We start from the raw sequence: 25,402 nt of genomic DNA on the forward strand, positions 1-25,402 counted from the left end.
GTAGCTAATTGCTTTGTAGATGTTTGTCGCAATCACAATATGCAGATGACAGCGGGAGGCAGTGTGCAGGTAAAAAGGTACCTGATCCTTAAACTAAAAATAAACAAAAGGCATTGACGCTTAGGGATGCCCATGCAAAACGAAACTAAAACTGAACTGGCTGCAAAGTAAACAAAAACTGAATGCTGGACGACAGCAAAGACTTACAGCGTGAATAAAGTGCCGTTAAGTGTCTGTACTGTCTAGAGTAACCGTGTAATACTCTTCCGTATCAGTAGGTGGCAGCAGGTAGCTAATTGCTTTGTAGATGTTTGTCGTGATCACAATATGCAGACGACAGCGGGAGGCAGTGTGCAGGTAAAAAGGTACCTAATCCTTAAACTAAAAATAAACAAAAGACGAGTGCCGCTAAGAAAAGGTATTGACGCTTAGGGATTCCTATGCAAAACGAAACTAAAACTGAACTGGCCACAAAGTAAACAAAAACTGAATGCTGGACGACAGCAAAGACTTACAGCGTGAATAAAGTGCCGTTGATAAGTGTCTGTACTGTCTAGAGTAACCGTGTAATACTCTTTCATATCAGTAGGTGGCAGCAGGTAGCTAATTGCTTTGTAGATGTCGGGAACGACGACGATGGTTTGTCATGATCACAATATGCAGACGACGGCGGGAGGCAGTGTGCAGGTAAAAAGGTACTAAAAATAAGCAAAAGGCATTGAAGCTTAGGGATGGCTATGCAAAATGAAACTATAGCTGAACTGGCTGCAAAGTAAACCAAAAGTGAATGCTGGACGACAGCAAAGACTTACAGCGTGTGGAGCAGAGACTGCGTCCACAAAGTACCGTATTTTCCGGACCATAGGGCGCACCGGACTATAAGGCGCACTGCCTATGAGCGGGTAAAAATAGTAGTGTTTTTGAGGTGGTTCTTGATGACAAAAGTTTGGCCTATCACACCAACATACATCTAATAATATTTGTGATGGTAGAATTTAAAAACAATTTTTTAAAGCATGTTTGTATTCTCCTCTGTGTATTTTTTTCAAGGACTGAATAGTTTTGCATGTTTTTGTTTTTCGGTTTGTGCCAGCACCAAGAACTGGAATACTCCTCTAATATTTGACCTGAAGGAGGGAACAGTCAGCCTCATCCTGCAAGCGGAGAGGTGAGCCATGTGCTTTATCCCAGCAGCGGGTGGAGGCCTCTCCTAGGCATCATTACTACCACCTGGGAGCTGTGCTGTAGCTTAAGCAAAGTATGTCATTAATAAGTCTGATAGTCTAACCACTTGGGGAAATCAGATTAATATGGAGTAGCACTCCTCATGCTGCTAAATAGATTACTTGTCATTCTATAATCACAGCAGAGCCTCCAGCATCCTGCTGAGGAAGTCGCTCTTGTTGTTCATGTGCATACAAATCCCTTACCTAAATACCATCTGCTTTATTAAGACGAAGTGCACGGCATCCATATAAAAGTGTAATCACCGTGTCCTTATTCCCACTCCCAGACATGCTCTCCTAGTGGACGGGGCAGGCTTGTATATATTTTCCTACGAGGGCAGACTCATATCATCGCCTAAATTCCCTGGCATGAGGGCCGACGTCCTCAACGCTCAGTGCGTCTCGCTTAGTAACGACACGTTTGCCATTCGGGACAAGAGTGACGAAAAAGGTGAGGAATCCATTGTTGTCAAGTATGAATAATGTTCATATTGTTGTTACTCAGCCAGCGTTTGTGGGTCTGATGGACCCGGTGCATTTTGTGGCTTTTAATTAGAGCTGTCCGATAATATCGGACTGCCGATATTATCAACCGATGTAATATCGGAAATTATCGGTATCGGTTTCAAAAAGTAAAATGTATGACTTCTTAAAAGGCCGCTGTGTACACGGACGTAGGGAGAAGTACAGAGCGCCAATAAACCTTAAAGGCACTGCCTTTGCATGCCGGCCCAATCACATAATATCTACGGCTTTTCACACACACAAGTGAATGCAATGCATACTTGGTCAACAGCCATACAGGTCACACTGAGGGTGGACGTATAAACAACTTTAACACTGTTACAAATATGCGCCACACTGTGAACCCACACCAAACAAGAATGACAAACACATTTCGGGAGAACATCCGCACCGTAACACAACATAAACACAACACAACAAATACCCAGAACCCCTTGCAGCACCAACTCTTCCGGTACGCTACAATATACACCCCCTGCAACCCCCTACAAGACCCCCCCCCCAACCCCGCCCACCTCAACCTCCTCATGCTCTCTCAGGGAGAGCATGTCCCAAATTCCAAGCTGCTGTTTTGAGGCATGTTAAAAAAAAAAAAATGCACTTTGTGACTTCAATAATAAATATGGCAGTGCCATGTTGGCATTTTTTTCCATAACTTGAGTTGATTTTAGGGCTGCAACTAACTATTAATTTGATAATCGATTAATCTGTCGATTATTACTTCGATTAATAATCGGATAAAAGAGACAAGGGACGGTATAGCTCGGTTGGTAGAGCGGCCGTGCCAGCAACTTGAGGGTTGCAGGTTCGATCCCCGCTTCCGCCATCCTAGTCACTGCCGTTGTGTCCTTGGGCAAGACACTTTACCCACCTGCTCCCAGTGCCACCCACACTGGTTTAAATGTAACTTAGATATTGGGTTTCACAATGTAAAGCGCTTTGAGTCACTTGAGAAAAAGCGCTATATAAATGTAATTCACTTCACTTCACTTCACAAACTACATTTCTATCCTTTCCAGTATTTTATTGAAAAAAACCAGCATACTGGCACTATACTTATTTTGATTATTGTTTCTCAGCTGTTTGTACATGTTGCAGTTTATAAATAAAGGTTTATTAAAAAAAAAAAAAAAAAACATTTTTTATTTTTATTTTTATTTTTTTAAAGCCTCTGCGCATGCGCATAGCATAGATCCAACGAATCGATGACTAAATTAATCGGCAACTATTTTTATAATCGATTTTAATCGATTTAATCGATTAGTTGTTGCAGCCCTAGTTGATTTATTTTGGAAAACCTTGTTACATTGTTTAATGCATCCAGCGGGGCATCACAACAAAATGAGGCATAATAATGTGTTCATTCCACCACTGGATACATCGGTATCGCTTGATATCGGAATCAGTAATTAAGAGTTGGACAATATCGGAATATCGGATATCGGGAAAAAAAAAAGTTATCAGACATCTCTACTTTTAATGCCTCACAATCAAACACTTTCATGTTAAAATACTGAACAGATGTTTACCTTATCCCAAAAACATCTGTTCAGTATTTTAACATAAAAGTGTTTGATTGTGAGGCATTAAAAGCCACAAAATGCAACGGGTCCATCAGACCCACAAACGCTTCCCACACAAGGTTGCAACATTGTTTGTCAACACTGGCTGCTCTCATTTTCTCGCACATTTGACCCTCCGATGTTCTGTGTACCTACATACATGTGTATATATAAATGTGTATATACATATGTGTATTGTGTGTATATATATGTGTGTGTATATATACTGTGTATATATATATATGTGTGTATATATATATATACATGTGTGTGTGTGTATATATATACGTGTGTGTGTATATATATATGTATATATATATATTTATATATATATGTGTGTGTTTTTGTATATATATATTCTAGCTGCAAATGTCTGGTTTTTGGTGCAATATCTACATAGGTGTATAGAGGCCCATTTCCAGCAACTATCACTCCAGTGTTCTAATGGTACAATGTGTTTGCTCATTGGCTCAAAAGGCTAATTGATGATTAGAAAACCCTTGTGCAATCATGTTCACACATCTGAAAACACTTTAGCTCGTTACAGAAGCTACAAAACTGACCTTCCTTTGAGCAGATTGAGTTTCTGGAGCATCACATTTGTGGTGTCAATTAAACGCTCAAAATGGCCAGAAAAAGAGAACTTTCATCTGAAACTCCACAGTCTATTCTTGTTCTTAGAAATGAAGGCTATTACACAAAATTGTTTGGGTGACCACAAACTTTTGAACGGTAGTGTATATGTGTATATATATATATATATATATATATATATATATATATATATATATATATATATATATATATATATATATATATGTATATGTATATATATATATATATAATATATATATATATATATATATATATATATATATATATATATATATATACAGTATATGTGTGTGTGTATATAGACATCTTTTACAACAAAAATGTAACAAGCAGAAAAATACGAATGCAAAGGGTAATAAACACCTACAATATGAAATATGTTGTAAAAAATTGCTTCCGCATCTGTTCCTGACACATGCTGGCTGCTCTGAAAACAAGCCCCGCCCACTCTGCTTTGTTCCTGGTCTGAGCTGCTGTGACCTAGATTACCCTAATAACTCCTATAACACCCAAAAGTGCAGATTTCAACCGTTGAAATACTTTCTATAGTTCAAAAGTTGCGGCCATTTAAAAACAGCGGCTACAGTTTTGATGTTAAAAGGTTTAAAAAAAACTATGTAGAACGTCTGGCGGGCCAGATTGAAAATCTTAATGGGCCGCACGTGGCCCGCGGGCCCTATTTTGCCCAGGTCTGCCTTAAGTGCTCTAAATAAGACATCCGTTTAATCACCGCAGTGTTTGCTATTGTGGTCTGTAGTAGCAAATAACTGCCCAATTAACACCGCGTCAAATACCTTTGGCTTTAACAACTGTGGCCGTGTGTAACCTCCTGATGTGTTCTTTCATAACTCCACAAGAGGGCAGTAGTTGCATTGGAAGCATATTGAATACAAGTAGTCACCATCCAGCAACTTGATCCACCTCTAAGTGCACTAACACTTCATACAAAAGTTAAAGTACCAATGATTGTCACACAAAATTATTCTCTGCATTTGACCCATCACCCTTGGTCACCCCCTGGGAGGTGAGGGGAGCAGTGAGCAGCAGCGGTGGCCACGCCCGGGAATCATTTTTGGTGATTTAACCCCCAATTCCAACCCTGGCCCCATTTTTATAGTCTTTGGTATGACTCGACCGGGGTTTGGACTCGCGACCTACCCGTCTCAGGGCGGACACTCTAACCACTCCCCTTGTTCACTCCCTGGGAGGTGAGGTGAGAAGTGAGCAGCAGCGGTGGCCACGCCCGGGAATCATTTTTGGTGATTTAACCCCCAATTCCAACCCTGGTCCCATTTTTATAGTCTTTGGTATGACTCGGCCGGGGTTTGAACTCACGACCTACCCATCTCAGGAGGGACACTCTAACCACTCCCCTTGTTCACTCCCTGGGAGGTGAGGGGAGCAGTGAGCAGCAGCGGTGGCCACGCCCGGGAATCATTTTTGGTGATTTAACCCCCAATTCCAACCCTGGCCCCATTTTTATAGTCTTTGGTATGACTCGGCCGGGGTTTGAACTCACTATAACCGAGACAACGTAAACTTATATAACTTAATCACAACCTCTCTCTAATTATCACCTGCTTCCAATCACCACTTCCTTGTGGTTTAGGTAAATAACTGCTCTCGCTATAATTACAGCATTTACGCTACACACACTGAATGGTCATCATGTTCACATGTTCATGTTCTTTTTTTGTTTTCCTGCCTAGTCATCCTTCTCTTTGACGCCCTGACTGGAAAATCTCTCGGTGACGGGAAGTCTTTGACTCACAAGGTAAGTTATTACATTGGTGGGAGGGGCTTCTAAGTGTATTTTATTCTTATCACAGAAATGAATCAAACTCCTGATATTAAACCTAATTTAATTGTATAACACTGACCTCTTCCTCTGGGGTGTGGGGCCTACTTTTCTTTTGTATCACTCCCATCATCTTCATCAAAATGCAACACGGAACCACACAGGAGGTCCTTCATACCGACAGCCATCAGACTGTATAATGCATATGTTCCTTCTTGACTTGACTGTACTTAAGTGTAGAATATATGTAGAATATATTTATATTATTCACATGTGAATAATGCTGTATAATAGACTGTATTTATATTATTCACATGTGAATAATGCTGTATAATAGACTGTATTTATATTATTCACATGTGAATAATGCTGTATAACAGACTGTATGTATATTATTCACACATGAATAATGATGTATAATAGACTGTATTTATATTATTCACATGTGAATAATGCTGTATAATAGACTGTATTTATATTATTCACATATGAATAATGCTGTATAATAATAAAGTACTATCTATCTATCTATCTATCTAATATACTGTATTTATATTATTCACATGTGAATAATGCTGTATAATAGACTGTATTTATATTATTCACATGTGAATAATGCTGTATAATAGACTGTATTTATATTATTCACATGTATCCCCGGGGTCCCCACATCTGCGGTCTCCTCCAAGGTTTCTCATTGTCATCCCATTGGGTTGAGTTTTTCCTTGCCCTGATGTGGGATCTGAGCCCAGGATGTCGTTGTGGGTTGTGCAGCCCTTTGAGACACTCGTGATTTAGGGCTATATAAGTCAACTTTGATTGATTGATTGATTGATCCTGTCGCTCACTTCTTCAACTTACGTGTCTTTGTTCCTTGTGTAGATGGAGGTGGTGGAGATTGCCCTGGATCAGTGTGGCCCGTCGACTGAAAGGAAGATTGCTTTGATTGACAAGAACCGCGACCTTTACCTCACCTCTGTGCGCTACCTCGGACGCGAGCCCAAAATCTGCAAAATTGGTCAGGATTGTAAAAGTCAGCCCGTGCAACAGGCGAATAAAACACCCTCTGATTGTTGCACCTGGTGTGTCACAGGTAGCATGATTCACAGCATGGCCTGGAATAACGCCGCTAACATCCTGTGCGGTGTGCAGGACAGCCAGTTCACCGTGTGGTACTACCCCAGTACTGTCTTCATTGACAAGGAGCTGCTTCCCAAAACACTTTATACTAAGGATGGCAGGTACAAAAATGGGTTTATCTCTCACTTAAAGCTGAAGTAAGGAACAATGTTGGATTGCTGTTGTTGTAAAAAGCAACGTTTGTACAAGCGGTGCACAGTTCTAACAGTCACAACAGACACTAAATCAAGAGGCTTCACTGCAAAAAGTCAGTGTTCAAAAACAAGAAAAAAAATGAGGGGTATTTTATTTGAACTAAGCAACATGATCTGCCAATAGAACAAGAACATTTGGCTTGTCAAGACTTTCCAAAACAAGTAAAATTAGCTAACCTCAATGAACCCAAAACAACTTAAAATAAGTATATTGTCACTAATAACAAGTGCACTTTTCTTGGTAGGAAAAAAAAAAAAGAGACCTTTTTTCACAATATGTTGAAATATATTCTTAAATGAAGTAAATGCGAGTGCCATTATCTTGACATAATGATATGGCATCCATCCATCCATTTTCTACCGCTTATTCCCTTCGGAGCCTATCTTACATTTCTTGAAACCAGCAAACTTATACTAAAAACTCATTTATTGTTCTTAATGGAAAGGCAACAAGGCAAGCGCTTGTTACTCTCGGGGTCTCCTAGTCGCTCAGGCAAATTATATTGTCTAAAAATGCATTTTTCCATCGATAACATGACATCATCGCGCCAAGTGCGTGCTCTTTCAGAGATATATATATATATATATATATATATATATATATATATATATATATATATATATATATATATATATATATATATATACACATATACATATATACACTACCGTTCAAAAGTTTGGGGTCACCCAAACAATTTAGTGTAATAGCCTTCATTTCTAAGAACAAGAATAGACTGTCGAGTTTCAGATGAAAGTTCTCTTTTTCTGGCCATTTTGAGCGTTTAATTGACCCCACAAATGTGATGCTCCAGAAACTCAATCTGCTCAAAGGAAGGTCAGTTTTGTAGCTTCTGTAACGAGCTAAAGTGTTTTCAGATGTGTGAACATGATTGCACAAGGGTTTTCTAATCATCAATTACCCTTCTGAGCCAATGAGCAAACACATTGTACCATTAGAACACTGGAGTGATAGTTGCTGGAAATAGGCCTCTATACACCTATGTAGATATTGCACCAAAAACCAGACATTTGCAGCTAGAATAGTCATTTACCACATTAGCAATGTATAGAGTGTATTTCTTTCAAGTTAAGACTAGTTTAAAGTTATCTTCATTGAAAAGTACAGTGCTTTTCCTTCCAAAATAAGGACATTTCAATGTGACCCCAAACTTTTGAACGGTAGTGTATATATGTATATATATATATATATATATATATATATATATATATATATATATATATATATATATATATATATATATATATATATATATATATACATGTATATGTGTGTGTGTATATATATATATATATATATATATATATATATATATGTATATATATATATATATGTATATATGTGTATATATATGTATATATGTGTATATATATATATATATATATATATACACACATATACATATGTATATATGTATATATATATGTATATATGTATATATATATGTATATATATATGTATATGTATATATCTATATGTATATGTATATATATATATATATATATATATATATATATATATATATATATATATATGTATGTATGTATGTATGTATGTATGTATGTATGTATGTATGTATGTATGTATGTATGTATGTATGTATGTATGTATGTATGTATGTATGTATGTATGTATGTATGTATGTATGTATGTATGTATGTATGTATTTATTTACAGCCCGGCCCCCAGCCAATTTTTTTTTTTAATTGTAATTTTGAAGAATTTATCTGAATGTGCATGAACTATTTCTGTTGAAAATAGTTTGAAATGTCAAATGTTAAATGTTTAAATATGAACTGTCAGTTTACTGTACTGTGCCAACTGTACTACTATATGAGTACCTATTTTCTATTGTTTCATTGAAAATAAAACAGCTAAGTCCATTTGGCTGTCATCTGTTTTAATTATGAGACACAATTGTGTCAAAGTCATGATTTTTTTATTTTCATGCTTGAAATAAGAAATGATGACTTTAAAAAAGTAGTTTTCTACTTCTGAGTGTTGATGACACAACAGTTGATATTCTAGTTTCAAGCATGTTTGACTCAATATAGGTCATAACATCTCAGCAACAAGCTGTAATATCTTACTGACATCATTTAGGACCAAAACACTTAAAACAAGTAAAACACTCTAACATCAAATCTGCTTAGTGAGAAGAATGATCTTATCAGACAGAAAATAAGCAAATATCACCCTTATTTGACATATTTCATCTTACTTACATTTCACTTTTTGCAGTGCAGTCCAGTGTTTTTCAACCTTTTTTGAGCCAAGGCACATTTTTTGTGTTGAAAATATCCGGAGGCACACCACCAGCAGAAATCATAAACTCAGTTGACAGTAAAAAGTTGTCGTCGCAATTGTTGGATATGACTTTAAAGCATAACCAAGCATGCATCACTATAGCTCTTGTCTCAAAGTAGGTGTACTGTCACCACCTGTCACATCACACCCTGACTTATTTGGACTTTTTTTTGCTGTTTTCCTGTGTGTAGTGTTTTACTTCTTGTCTTGCGCTCCTATTTTGGTGACTTTTTCTCTTGTTTTGGTATTTTCCTGTAGCAGTTTCATGTCTTCCTTTGAGCAATATTTCCCGCATCTACTTTGTTTTAGCAATCAAGAATATTTCAGTTGTTTTTATCCTTCTTGGTGGGGACATTGTTGATCGTCATGTCATGTTCGGATGTACATTGTGGACGCCGTCTTTGCTCTGCAGTAAGTTTTTGCTGTCGTCCAGCATTCTGTTTTTGTTTACTTTGCAGCCAGTTCAGTTTTAGTTTCGTTCTGCATAGCCTTCCCTAAGCTTCAATGCCTTTTCTTAGGGGCACTCACTTTTTGTTTATTTTTGGTTTAAGCATAAGACACCTGCATCTACAAAGCAATTAGCTACCTGCTGCCACCTACTGATATGGAAGAGTATTACACGGTTACTCTGCCGAGCTCTAGACAGCACCGACACTCAACAACAACACATCATTTGCAGACTATAATTACTGGTTTGCAAAAAATATTTTTAAACCAAATATGTGAAATTAGATCATCTCCCACGGCACACCAGACTGTATCTCAAGGCACACTAGTGTGCCGCGGCACAGTGGTTGAAAAACACTGGTGTAGACCACAAGGAAGTCTTTTACATTTAGAAAAAAGTCATAATAATATGACTCCTGTAATGCACCTTATAATCGGGTGCGCCTTATATATGAAAAAAGATGGAAAATAGACCATTCATCGGCAGTGCGCCTTATAATCCGGTGCGCCCTATGGTCCGGAATATATAGTATATATTTAAGTTGTTTTAATTTGAGAGAAATTTCATTTTTTTTGTTGTCAAATTTTCTCGTCATTACGATTTGATGTGTGTTCTTTTGAATTTTGACACGCTGTCCTTCCCTCCCAAGTGAGTTCAGCCACACGCCACACATCCTGAGCTACGTGGACACCAAGGTGCGGTTACGCCAAAGAGACGGTTCCTTGCTCTACACCAGCGTGCCGCCGTACGCCGTGTTCCTCCACGAGTTCAGCAGCTCAGCCCGCTGGGAGGACGCGCTGCGCCTCTGTCGCTTTGCCAAGGTAAGATGGCCGTGTGCCGAGTCTATTTACCAATAGAATTGCATTTGTTTTGCTTAGATATACCATTCATGGCATTCTTCTTCAGCAATTTCAAGTGTCTGAGGTCCCACAACAGTGTGTTGGCCAACATCTAACCTTCATGCTGGAATTTAAAGGCCTACTGAAAGCCACTACTAGCGACCACGCAGTCTGATAGTTTATATATCAATGATGAAATCTTAACATTGCAACACATGCCAATACGGCCGGGTTAACTTATAAAGTGACATTTTAAAATTCCCGGGAAATATCCGGCTGAAACGTCGCGGTATGATGACGTATGCGCGTGACGAAGTCCGAGTAACGGAAGTTATGGTACCCCGTAGAATCCTATACAAAAAGCTCTGTTTTCATTTCATAATTCCACAGTATTCTGGACATCTTTTGCAATTTTTTTAATGAACAATGAAGGCTGCAAAGAAGACAGTTGTAGGTGGGATCGGTGTATTAGCAGCGGACTACAGTAACACAACCAGGAGGACTTTGTTGGAGCGCTAGCCGCGCTAGCCGCCGACTTCACCTTGACTTCCTACGTCTCCGGGCCGCCAAACGCATCGGGTGAAGTCTTTCGTCCTTCTGCCGATCGCTGGAACGCAGGTGAGCACGGGTGTTGATGAGCAAATGAGGGCTGGCTGGCGTAGGTGGAGAGCTAATGTTTTTAGCATAGCTCTGTGCAGTCCGGTTGCTAAGTTAGCTTCAATGGCGTCGTTAGCACAGCATTGTTAACCTTCGCCAGCCTGGAAAGCATTAACCGTGTATTTACATGTCCACGGTTTAATAGTATTGTTGATTTTCTATCTATACTTCCAGTCAGGGGTTTATTTCTTTTGTTTCTATATGCAGTTAAAGCACGATGCTATCATGTTAGCTCGTAGCTAAAGCATTTCGCCGATGTATTGTCGTGGAGATAAAAGGCACTGAATGTCCATTTCGCGTTCTCGACTCTCATTTTCAAGAGGATATAGTATCCCAGGTGGTTTAAAATACAAATCCGTGATCCACAATAGAAAAAGGAGAGAGTGTGGAATCCAATGAGCCAGCTTGTACCTAAGTTACGGTCAGAGCGAAAAAAGATACGTCCATCACTGTCTCTCAAGTCGTTCACTGTAACGTTCCTCATCTACGAATCTTTCATCCTCGCTCAAATTAATGGGGTAATCATCACTTTCTCAGTCCGAATCTCTCTCGCTCCATTGTAAACAACGGGGAATTGTGAGGAATACTAGCTCCTGTGACGTCACGCTACTTCCGCTACAGGCAAGGCTTTTTTTTTTATCAGCGAGCAAAAGTTGTGAACTTTATCGTCGATGTTCTCTACTAAATCCTTTCAGCAAAAATATGGCAATATCGCGAAATGATCAAGTATGACACATAGAATGGATCTGCTATTCCCGTTTAAATAAAAAAAAATTCATTTCAGTAGGCCTTTAAAGTGCTTCTATGGGCCTGTGGTTTCAATGCTAATGAGCTGTGTTTGTCCACGCCTGTCTCCGAGGGTGTGTCACTCCAAAAAGTGCCAAAATGTACTTTTTACATGTACAGTGAAACTTTGCACTAGGGTTGTACGGTGGTGTACTGGTACTAGTGTAGTACCGCCATACTAGTGTAAGTGCAGTTCCCCTTTAAAAGCCCATATGTGCTTCCTGTAAAGTGTTTCCCTGTCACGTGTGCGTACGCCAAAGTGCCTTGTTTGAAATGAGAAGGTAGCAGACATGTTTATGGGTACAACTGTCAGGCTATAATTAGCCCGGTGACACCATTTGCTACAGCTAAGTGGTAAACCTGAATGCACCTGTGGACGCTCCACAGCACCACACTTTCTTCTAAGGCAGTGACGCAATAACTCACCACCTTGGAGATAGAAATGTTTGGTAGCGAGAGATCTTCCTTTTTTAAAAGCCTGTTCCTTGAAACCCGCCCGCTTTACTTCTGGTAAGAGTTTTGTGGCTTCGCGGCGTTTTCCCGGAATCACGTTTTGTTGGCGAGAGTTCATCTTCAAGGTTGACGTGTGTTTGCAGGAAAGTGCACACAGGAAAACAATACACAATCTCCTCTACGATTAGTTTGAGTTGTGCGACCTCAAGTAGAGGATGACAGTCTTGTTGTTTTAAGCGTGGGGGGGGGGGGGGGGGATACACGATGGGAACTTGGCCAGCTGCAGGTTCAAGCTCCGTTTTTAATGAGGGCGGCTGGACAGAGAAAGGTGGCGACGCGTTTGTTGACGTCTAAAAGTGTTGCGTTGCAGAAAATGTCTCTTTGTTGGACATGTTTCCACTGCAGGGAGGCCTTCTGGAATATGAGCAACACCATCACACCCAGCTGTGGTGCACACATCTCTTAACTACAAAAGCCAAAAACCCTGACCACCTGAAGGCACCACAGAATACAAAGATCTGCAAATCCTTTTCAACTTATATTCAATTGAATAGACTGCAAAGACAAGATATTTCATGTTCTGACTTTTTGCAAATAATCATGAACTTGGAATTTAATGGCAGCAACACATTGCAAAAAAGGCATGTTCACCACTGTGTTACATGGCCTTTCCTTTTAACAACACTCAGTAAAGGTTTGGGAAGTGGAATTCTTTCCCATTCTTGCTTAATGTACAGCTTAAGTTGTTCAACAGTCTCCCTTCTCATATTTTAGCCTTCATAATGCGCCACACATTTTCAATGTCTGGACTACAGGCAGGCCAGTCTAGTACCCGCACTCTTTTACTACGAAGCCACGCTGTTGTAACACGTGGCTTGGCATTGTCTTGCTGAAATAAGCAGGGGCGTCCATGGTAACGTTGCTTGGATGGCAACATATGTTGCTCCAAAACCTGTATGTACCTTTCAGCATTAATGGTGTAAGTTACCCATGCCTTGGGCACTAATACACCCCCATACCATCACACATGCTGCCTTTTCAACTGTGCGCCTAGAACAATCCGGATGGTTCTTTTCCTCTTTGTTCCAGAGGACACAACGTCCAAAGTTTCCAAAAACAATATGAAATGTGGACTCGTCAGACCACAGAACACTTTTCCACTTTGCATCAGTCCATCTTAGATGAGCTTGGGCCCAGCGAAGCTATCTGGGTGTTGTTGATAAATGGCTTTGGCTTTGCATAGTAGAGTTTTAACTTGCACTTACAGATGTAGCGACCAACTGTAGTTACTGACAGTGGTTTTCTGAAGTGTTCCTGAGCCCACGTGGTGATATCCTTTACACACTGATTTGGCTTTTTGATGCGGTACCGCCTGAGGGATGGAAGGTCACGTGCATTGCCGCTTACGTGCAGTGATTTCTCCAGATTCTCTGAACCTTTTGATGATATTACGGAGCGTAGATGGTGAAATCCCTAAATTCCTGGTTGAGAAATGTTGTTCTTAAACAATTTGCTCAGGCATTTGTTGACAACGTGGTGACCCTCGCCCCGTCCTTGTTGGTGAATGACTGAGCATTTCATGGAAGCTGCTTTATATATATATATATTTTTAGCATAAAAAAATACAATCATGTGTGCTTACGGACTGTATCCCTTGCAGACTGTATTGATATATATTGATATATAATGTAGGAAGCAGAATATTAATAACAGAAAGAAACAACCCTTTTGTGTGAATGAGTGTAAATGGGGGAGGGAGGTTTTTTGGGTAGGTGCACTAATTGTAAGTGTATCTTGTGTTTTTTATGTTGATTTAATAAAATAAAAAAATAAAAAATATTTTTTATTTTAATTTATTAATTTTTTTTAATTTCTTGTGTGGCCCGGTACCAATCGATCCACGTCCCGGTGGTTGGGGACCACTGGTTTAATGCATCCAGCGGGGCATCACAACAAAATTAGGCATAATAATGTGTTCCTTCCACCACTGTATATATCGGTATCGCTTGATATCGGAATCGGTAATTAAGAGTTGGACAATATCGGACATCTCTACTTATTATTATTATTATAACAAAGATTGTCTTCTTGTCATACTGTAATTACTGAGCTAAACTGCATGGATGTCACAGTCAGTGATTGACTGCTCCAAAGTGTACTTCTGTGTTTCCGCAGAAAGACTCTCTGTGGGCATGTCTGGCTGCCATGGCGATAGCCAACAGAGAGCTGACCACAGCGGAGATGGCCTACGCCGCCATTAGAGAGGTCGGAGAGAGCTTCTCAAAGTGAGCGGCGTGAGGATGCTAATGTGCTCGTCTCTTCCTCCTGGTAGCTGCCGCGAGTGCATTACATCAACTTTATCAAGCAGCAGCCGTCCAAGGAGTCGTCTTTGGCCCACCTGCTGCTGTTCAGTGGGCAGGTGCAGGAGGCCGAGGCCACTCTGCTGCAAGCTGGACTCACGTACCAGGCCATACAAGTCAACATTGACCTCTTCAACTGGCAGAGGTAGGACACTCTGACACTTCCTGCACTGACACCTTCTACATTATGTACTGTGTGTTTGTACATTATGTACATTTTGTACTGTGTGTTTGTACATTATGTACATCATGTACTGTATGTTTGTACATTATGTACATTCTGTACTGTATGTTTGTACATCATGTACATTTTGTACTGTGTGTTGTGCATTATGTACATTTTGTACTGTATGTTTGTACATTATGTACATTTTGTACTGTATGTTTGTACATCATGTACATCATGTACTGTGTGTTTGTACATCATGTACATCATGTACTGTGTGTTTGTACATTTTGTACTGTATGTTGTGCATTATGTACATTTTGTACTGTATGTTTGTACATTATGTACATTTTGTACTGTATGTTTGTACAATATGTAAATTTTGTACTGTATGTTGTGCATTATGTACATTTTGTACTGTATGTTTGTACATTATGTACATTTTGTACTGTATGTTTGTACATTATGTACATTTTGTACTGTATGTTTGTATATGATGTACATTTTGTACTGTGTGTTTGTACATTATGTACATTTTATACTGTATGTTTGTACATTATGTACATTTTGTACTGTATGTTTGTATATTATGTACATTTTGTACTGTATGTTGTGCAGTATGTACATTTTATACTGTATGTTTGTACATTATGTACATTTTGTACTGTATTTTTGTACATTATTGTACTGTATGTTTGTACATTTTGTACTGTATTTTTGTACATTATGTACATTTTATACTGTATGTTTGTACATTATGTACATTTTGTAGTGTATGTTTGTGCATTATGTACATTTTGTACTGTATGTTTGTATATTATGTACATTTTGTACTGTATGTTTGTACATTATGTACATTTTGTACTGTATGTTTGTATATTATGTACATTTTGTACTGTATTTTTGTATATATTATGTACATTTTGTACTGTATATTGTGCATTATGTACATTTTGTACTGTACATTTGTACATTATGTATATTTTGTACTGTATGTATGTACATTATGTACATTTTGTACTGTATGTTTGTACATTATGTACATTTTGTTCTGTTTGTTTGTACATTTTGTACTGTATGTTTGTACATTATGTACATTTTGTACTGTATGTTTGTGCATTATGTACATTTTGTACTGTATGTTTGTACATGATGTACATTTTGTACTGTATGTTTGTACATTATGTACATTTTGTACTGTATGTTTGTATATAATGTACATTTTGTACTGTATTTTTGTATATATTATGTACATTTTGTACTGTATTTTTGTACATTATGTACATTTTGTACTGTATATTGTGCATTATGTACATTTTGTACTGTACATTTGTACATTATGTATATTTTGTACTGTATGTATGTAAATTATGTACATTTTGTACTGTATGTTTGTACATTATGTACATTTTGTACTGTATATTGTGCATTATGTACATTTTGTACTGTACATTTGTACATTATGTATATTTTGTACTGTATGTATGTACATTATGTACATTTTGTACTGTATGTTTGTACATTTTGTACTGTATGTTTGTACATTATGTACATTTTGTTCTGTTTGTACATTTTGTACATTTTGTACTGTATTTTTGTACATTATGTACATTTTGTACTGTATATTGTGCATTATGTACATTTTGTACTGTACATTTGTACATTATGTATATTTTGTACTGTATGTATGTACATTATGTACATTTTGTACTGTATGTTTGTACATTTTGTACTGTATGTTTGTACAATATGTACATTTTGTTCTGTTTGTTTGTACATGATGTACATTTTGTACTGTATGTTTGTACATTATGTACATTTTGTACTGTATATTGTGCATTATGTACATTTTGTACTGTACATTTGTACATTATGTATATTTTGTACTGTATGTATGTACATTATGTACATTTTGTACTGTATGTTTGTACATTTTGTACTGTATGTTTGTACAATATGTACATTTTGTTCTGTTTGTTTGTACATGATGTACATTTTGTACTGTATGTTTGTACATTATGTACATTTTGTTCTGTTTGTACATTTTGTACATTTTGTACTGTATTTTTGTACATTATGTACATTTTGTACTGTATATTGTGCATTATGTACATTTTGTACTGTACATTTGTACATTATGTATATTTTGTACTGTATGTATGTACATTATGTACATTTTGTACTGTATGTTTGTACATTTTGTACTGTATGTTTGTACAATATGTACATTTTGTTCTGTTTGTTTGTACATGATGTACATTTTGTACTGTATGTTTGTACACTTGCCAGGGCATTAGAGCTGGCAGTCAAACACAAGACACATGTGGACACGGTGCTGGCCTACAGGGAGAAGTTCCTGCAGACGTTTGGCAGGAAGGAGAGCAACAAGAGGTTCCTGCAGTACACTAAAGGGGTGAGCAATAAGAGGTTCCTGCAGTACACTAAAGGGGTGAGCAATAAGAGGTTCCTGCAGTACACTAAAGGGGTGAGCAATAAGAGGTTCCTGCAGTACACTAAAGGGGTGAGCAATAAGAGGTTCCTGCAGTACACTAAAGGGGTGAGCAACAAGAGGTTCCTGCAGTACACTAAAGGGGTGAGCAATAAGAGGTTCCTGCAGTACACTAAAGGGGTGAGCAATAAGAGGTTCCTGCAGTACACTAAAGGGGTGAGCAATAAGAGGTTCCTGCAGTACACTAAAGGGGTGAGCAATAAGAGGTTCCTGCAGTACACTAAAGGGGTGAGCAACAAGAGGTTCCTGCAGTACACTAAAGGGGTGAGCAATAAGAGGTTCCTGCAGTACACTAAAGGGGTGAGCAATAAGAGGTTCCTGCAGTACACTAAAGGGGTGAGCAACAAGAGGTTCCTGCAGTACACTAAAGGGGTGAGCAATAAGAGGTTCCTGCAGTACACTAAAGGGGTGAGCAATAAGAGGTTCCTGCAGTACACTAAAGGGGTGAGCAATAAGAGGTTCCTGCAGTACACTAAAGGGGTGAGCAACAAGAGGTTCCTGCAGTACACTAAAGGGGTGAGCAATAAGAGGTTCCTGCAGTACACTAAAGGGGTGAGCAATAAGAGGTTCCTGCAGTACACTAAAGGGGTGAGCAATAAGAGGTTCCTGCAGTACACTAAAGGGGTGAGCAATAAGAGGTTCCTGCAGTACACTAAAGGGGTGAGCAATAAGAGGTTCCTGCAGTACACTAAAGGGGTGAGCAATAAGAGGTTCCTGCAGTACACTAAAGGGGTGAGCAATAAGAGGTTCCTGCAGTACACTAAAGGGGTGAGCAATAAGAGGTTCCTGCAGTACACTAAAGGGGTGAGCAATAAGAGGTTCCTGCAGTACACTAAAGGGGTGAGCAATAAGAGGTTCCTGCAGTACACTAAAGGGGTGAGCTCCTTGCATGCATTGATTGGTGCAGCAATTACTCAACAGTTGAACTAGTAGAGTTTTTCTAAGAGTTTCCTGTGGTTTACAAGCTTTTCACCCACTGTTTACACATCCAGTGTGACACAAACACTTGAGCTTTCATCACTTCCATGCACAGGAAATGTAGATCTCTTTGTATTCTTCCTCTCAGGTTGAAGTGGACTGGGATAAAATCCAAGCCAAGATAGAGATGGAGTTGGCCAAAGAGAGAGAAAAGGCTGCGAACGCGGCCGTCAAGACTGGTGTGGCCCAGCGGCGCTAATGACCAGAGGACCTGTACGGGTCTGGTGTGGTTGTTGAGGTGAGTCTGTGGTCAGTCACCAAGACCCCAAGCTTAGGAGGCACATTAGATGTCTTTAAGGATTCAATCAATCAATGTTTACTTATATAGCCCTAAATCACAAGTGTCTCAAAGGGCTGCACAAGCCACAACAACATCCTCGGCTCAGATCCCACATCAGGGCAAGGAAAAACTCAACCCAATGGGATGACAATGACAAACCTTGGAGGGGACCAAAGATGTGGGGACAATAGTGTGAGAGTCCAGTCCATAGTGGATCTAACATAATAGTGTGAGAGTCCAGTCCATAGTGGATCTAACATAATAGTGTGAGAGTCCAGTCCATAGTGGATCTAACATAATAGTGTGAGAGTCCAGTCCATAGTGGATCTAACATAATAGTGTGAGAGTCCAGTCCATAGTGGATCTAACATAATAGTGAGAGTCCAGTCCATAGTGGATCTAACATAATAGTGTGAGAGTCCAGTCCATAGTGGATCTAACATAATAGTGTTAGAGTCCAGTCCATAGTGGATCTAACATAATAGTGTGAGAGTCCAGTCCATAGTGGATCTAACATAATAGTGTTAGAGTCCAGTCCATAGTGGATCTAACATAATAGTGTGAGAGTCCAGTCCATAGTGGATCTAACATAATAGTGAGAGTCCAGTCCATAGTGGATCTAACATACTAGTGTTAGAGTCCAGTCCATAGTGGATCTAACATAATAGTGTGAGAGTCCAGTCCATAGTGGATCTAACATAATAGTGAGAGTCCAGTCCATAGTGGATCTAACATAATAGTGTGAGAGTCCAGTCCATAGTGGATCTAACATAATAGTGTGAGAGTCCAGTCCATAGTGGATCTAACATAATAGTGTGAGAGTCCAGTCCATAGTGGATCTAACATAATAGTGTGAGAGTCCAGTCCATAGTGGATCTAACATAATAGTGTGAGAGTCCAGTCCATAGTGGATCTAACATAATAGTGTGAGAGTCCAGTCCATAGTGGATCTAACATAATAGTGTGAGAGTCCAGTCCATAGTGGATCTAACATAATAGTGTGAGAGTCCAGTCCATAGTGGATCTAACATAATAGTGAGAGTCCAGTCCATAGTGGATCTAACATACTAGTGTTAGAGTCCAGTCCATAGTGGATCTAACATAATAGTGTGAGAGTCCAGTCCATAGTGGATCTAACATAATAGTGAGAGTCCAGTCCATAGTGGATCTAACATAATAGTGTGAGAGTCCAGTCCATAGTGGATCTAACATAATAGTGTGAGAGTCCAGTCCATAGTGGATCTAACATAATAGTGTGAGAGTCCAGTCCATAGTGGATCTAACATAATAGTGAGAGTCCAGTCCATAGTGGATCTAACATAATAGTGTGAGAGTCCAGTCCATAGTGGATCTAACATAATAGTGTTAGAGTCCAGTCCATAGTGGATCTAACATAATAGTGTGAGAGTCCAGTCCATAGTGGATCTAACATAATAGTGTTAGAGTCCAGTCCATAGTGGATCTAACATAATAGTGTGAGAGTCCAGTCCATAGTGGATCTAACATAATAGTGAGAGTCCAGTCCATAGTGGATCTAACATACTAGTGTTAGAGTCCAGTCCATAGTGGATCTAACATAATAGTGTGAGAGTCCAGTCCATAGTGGATCTAACATAATAGTGAGAGTCCAGTCCATAGTGGATCTAACATAATAGTGTGAGAGTCCAGTCCATAGTGGATCTAACATAATAGTGTGAGAGTCCAGTCCATAGTGGATCTAACATAATAGTGTGAGAGTCCAGTCCATAGTGGATCTAACATAATAGTGTGAGAGTCCAGTCCATAGTGGATCTAACATAATAGTGTGAGAGTCCAGTCCATAGTGGATCTAACATAATAGTGAGAGTCCAGTCCATAGTGGATCTAACATAATAGTGAGAGTCCAGTCCATAGTGAATCTAACATAATAGTGTGAGAGTCCAGTCCATAGTGGATCTAACATAATAGTGTTAGAGTCCAGTCCATAGTGGATCTAACATAATAGTGTGAGAGTCCAGTCCATAGTGGATCTAACATAATAGTGAGAGTCCAGTCCATAGTGGATCTAACATAACAGTGTGAGAGTCCAGTCCATAGTGGATCTAACATAATAGTGTGAGAGTCCAGTCCATAGTGGATCTAACATAATAGTGTGAGAGTCCAGTCCATAGTGGATCTAACATAATAGTGAGAGTCCAGTCCATAGTGGATCTAACATAATAGTGTGAGAGTCCAGTCCATAGTGGATCTAACATAATAGTGTGAGAGTCCAGTCCATAGTGGATCTAACATAATAGTGTGAGAGTCCAGTCCATAGTGGATCTAACATAATAGTGTGAGAGTCCAGTCCATAGTGGATCTAACATAATAGTGTGAGAGTCCAGTCCATAGTGGATCTAACATAATAGTGAGAGTCCAGTCCATAGTGGATCTAACATAATAGTGAGAGTCCAGTCCATAGTGAATCTAACATAATAGTGTGAGAGTCCAGTCCATAGTGGATCTAACATAATAGTGTTAGAGTCCAGTCCATAGTGGATCTAACATAATAGTGTGAGAGTCCAGTCCATAGTGGATCTAACATAATAGTGAGAGTCCAGTCCATAGTGGATCTAACATAACAGTGTGAGAGTCCAGTCCATAGTGGATCTAACATAATAGTGTGAGAGTCCAGTCCATAGTGGATCTAACATAATAGTGAGAGTCCAGTCCATAGTGGATCTAACATAATAGTGAGAGTCCAGTCCATAGTGGATCTAACATAATAGTGAGAGTCCAGTCCATAGTGAATCTAACATAATAGTGTGAGAGTCCAGTCCATAGTGGATCTAACATAATAGTGTGAGAGTCCAGTCCATAGTGGATCTAACATAATAGTGTGAGAGTCCAGTCCATAGTGGATCTAACATAATAGTGGGAGAGTCCAGTTCATAGTGGATCTAACATAATAGTGTTAGAGTCCAGTCCATAGTGGATCTAACATAATAGTGTTAGAGTCCAGTCCATAGTGGATCTAACATAATAGTGTGAGAGTCCAGTCCATAGTGGATCTAACATAATAGTGTGAGAGTCCAGTCCATAGTGGATCTAACATAATAGTGGGAGAGTCCAGTTCATAGTGGATCTAACATAATAGTGTGAGAGTCCAGTCCATAGTGGATCTAACATAATAGTGTTAGAGTCCAGTCCATAGTGGATCTAACATAATAGTGTGAGAGTCCAGTCCATAGTGGATCTAACATAATAGTGAGAGTCCAGTCCATAGTGGATCTAACATAATAGTGTGAGAGTCCAGTCCATAGTGGATCTAACATAATAGTGAGAGTCCAGTCCATAGTGGATCTAACATAATAGTGAGAGTCCAGTCCATAGTGGATCTAACATAATAGTGTGAGAGTCCAGTCCATAGTGGATCTAACATAATAGTGTTAGAGTCCAGTCCATAGTGGATCTAACATAATAGTGTGAGAGTCCAGTCCATAGTGGATCTAACATAATAGTGAGAGTCCAGTCCATAGTGGATCTAACATAATAGTGTGAGAGTCCAGTCCATAGTGGATCTAACATAATAGTGTGAGAGTCCAGTCCATAGTGGATCTAACATAATAGTGTGAGAGTCTAGTCCATAGTGGATCTAACATAATATTGTGAGAGTCCAGTCCATAGTGGATCTAACATAATAGTGTGAGAGTCCAGTCCATAGTGGATCTAACATAATAGTGTGAGAGTCCAGTCCATAGTGGATCTAACATAATAGTGTGAGAGTCCAGTCCATAGTGGATCTAACATAATAGTGAGAGTCCAGTCCATAGTGGATCTAACATAATAGTGTGAGAGTCCAGTCCATAGTGGATCTAACATAATAGTGTGAGAGTCCAGTCCATAGTGGATCTAACATAATAGTGTGAGAGTCCAGTCCATAGTGGATCTAACATAATAGTGAGAGTCCAGTCCATAGTGGATCTAACATAATAGTGTGAGAGTCCAGTCCATAGTGGATCTAACATAATAGTGTGAGAGTCCAGTCCATAGTGGATCTAACATAATAGTGTGAGAGTCCAGTCCATAGTGGATCTAACATAATAGTGTGAGAGTCCAGTCCATAGTGGATCTAACATAATAGTGTGAGAGTCCAGTCCATAGTGGATCTAACATAATAGTGAGAGTCCAGTCCATAGTGGATCTAACATAATAGTGAGAGTCCAGTCCATAGTGAATCTAACATAATAGTGTGAGAGTCCAGTCCATAGTGGATCTAACATAATAGTGTTAGAGTCCAGTCCATAGTGGATCTAACATAATAGTGTGAGAGTCCAGTCCATAGTGGATCTAACATAATAGTGAGAGTCCAGTCCATAGTGGATCTAACATAACAGTGTGAGAGTCCAGTCCATAGTGGATCTAACATAATAGTGTGAGAGTCCAGTCCATAGTGGATCTAACATAATAGTGAGAGTCCAGTCCATAGTGGATCTAACATAATAGTGAGAGTCCAGTCCATAGTGGATCTAACATAATAGTGTGAGAGTCCAGTCCATAGTGGATCTAACATAATAGTGTGAGAGTCCAGTCCATAGTGGATCTAACATAATAGTGAGAGTCCAGTCCATAGTGGATCTAACATAATAGTGAGAGTCCAGTCCATAGTGAATCTAACATAATAGTGTGAGAGTCCAGTCCATAGTGGATCTAACATAATAGTGTGAGAGTCCAGTCCATAGTGGATCTAACATAATAGTGTGAGAGTCCAGTCCATAGTGGATCTAACATAATAGTGAGAGTCCAGTCCATAGTGGATCTAACATAATAGTGAGAGTCCAGTCCATAGTGAATCTAACATAATAGTGTGAGAGTCCAGTCCATAGTGGATCTAACATAATAGTGTGAGAGTCCAGTCCATAGTGGATCTAACATAATAGTGTGAGAGTCCAGTCCATAGTGGATCTAACATAATAGTGGGAGAGTCCAGTTCATAGTGGATCTAACATAATAGTGTTAGAGTCCAGTCCATAGTGGATCTAACATAATAGTGTTAGAGTCCAGTCCATAGTGGATCTAACATAATAGTGTGAGAGTCCAGTCCATAGTGGATCTAACATAATAGTGTGAGAGTCCAGTCCATAGTGGATCTAACATAATAGTGGGAGAGTCCAGTTCATAGTGGATCTAACATAATAGTGTGAGAGTCCAGTCCATAGTGGATCTAACATAATAGTGTTAGAGTCCAGTCCATAGTGGATCTAACATAATAGTGTGAGAGTCCAGTCCATAGTGGATCTAACATAATAGTGAGAGTCCAGTCCATAGTGGATCTAACATAATAGTGTGAGAGTCCAGTCCATAGTGGATCTAACATAATAGTGAGAGTCCAGTCCATAGTGGATCTAACATAATAGTGAGAGTCCAGTCCATAGTGGATCTAACATAATAGTGTGAGAGTCCAGTCCATAGTGGATCTAACATAATAGTGTGAGAGTCCAGTCCATAGTGGATCTAACATAATAGTGAGAGTCCAGTCCATAGTGGATCTAACATAATAGTGTGAGAGTCCAGTCCATAGTGGATATAACATAATAGTGTGAGAGTCCAGTCCATAGTGGATCTAACATAATAGTGTGAGAGTCTAGTCCATAGTGGATCTAACATAATATTGTGAGAGTCCAGTCCATAGTGGATCTAACATAATAGTGTGAGAGTCCAGTCCATAGTGGATCTAACATAATAGTGTGAGAGTCCAGTCCATAGTGGATCTAACATAATAGTGTGAGAGTCCAGTCCATAGTGGATCTAACATAATAGTGTGAGAGTCCAGTCCATAGTGGATCTAACATAATAGTGAGAGTCCAGTCCATAGTGGATCTAACATAATAGTGTGAGAGTCCAGTCCATAGTGGATCTAACATAATAGTGAGAGTCCAGTCCATAGTGGATCTAACATAATAGTGTAAGAGTCCAGTCCATAGTGGATCTAACTTAATAGTGAGAGTCCAGTCCATAGTGGATCTAACATAATAGTGAAAGTCCAGTCCAAGTATTCATTAAATATGCAGTCATCAATAAATCTGACCCAAGGTGGCCTAGGTAGATATAATCAAAGGTATTGATACAGTAATAGATAGTAAATATATACTGCTTATAAATATGTCAAACGATTAAAATGTTGAATCGCGATTATTTGCAGTTTGTTCATATTTAACTCCCAGTTCATCTCAGATAGTTAACTCAAAATTAATGGCAGATAAATGTCATCGTTCATCATTAATAAGTGCAACCTAGACAGATCATTTTCAAGTTTTAATTACAATAACTGGACAATTACTTTTGTTTCATTAAATGTTTTTTTAAACATTATGCTCTTTTTTATTTTTTTTATTTTTTTTAATGGACTTAAACATGCTTTTAATGACCATAAAAAAATTACTTAGTGTCTTGCCAGATTTTGTATTTCGTAGGAATACAGAATTTGTATTCCTGCTATAGAAGCACTTGCATTCAGGAGAGAGGAGCTACACCATGTTTGGATACCAGTTTCGCACATCATTACCACAACATGTGGAT

At 38.9% G+C, this 25,402-nt stretch overlaps 1 protein-coding gene across 1 annotated transcript in view; it reads left to right on the forward strand.

Annotated features, from left to right (window-relative positions):
• Positions 1–25,402, forward strand: part of LOC133658144 (intraflagellar transport protein 80 homolog) — a 97,592-nt gene that overhangs the window by 67,189 nt on the left and 5,001 nt on the right. The window contains exons 8-17 of the mRNA XM_062059805.1: positions 1,094–1,168; positions 1,514–1,677; positions 5,638–5,702; positions 6,609–6,744; positions 6,820–6,967; positions 10,487–10,658; positions 14,748–14,837; positions 14,905–15,077; positions 17,388–17,511; positions 18,674–18,823. Coding sequence (XP_061915789.1) covers positions 1,094–1,168; positions 1,514–1,677; positions 5,638–5,702; positions 6,609–6,744; positions 6,820–6,967; positions 10,487–10,658; positions 14,748–14,837; positions 14,905–15,077; positions 17,388–17,511; positions 18,674–18,784 — 1,258 coding nt within the window. The 3' untranslated portion in view covers positions 18,785–18,823. The remainder of the gene's footprint in view (positions 1–1,093; positions 1,169–1,513; positions 1,678–5,637; positions 5,703–6,608; positions 6,745–6,819; positions 6,968–10,486; positions 10,659–14,747; positions 14,838–14,904; positions 15,078–17,387; positions 17,512–18,673; positions 18,824–25,402) is intronic.

The sequence above is a fragment of the Entelurus aequoreus genome, linkage group LG10 (assembly GCF_033978785.1).
Source record: "Entelurus aequoreus isolate RoL-2023_Sb linkage group LG10, RoL_Eaeq_v1.1, whole genome shotgun sequence".
Lineage (NCBI taxonomy): Eukaryota > Metazoa > Chordata > Actinopteri > Syngnathiformes > Syngnathidae > Entelurus > Entelurus aequoreus.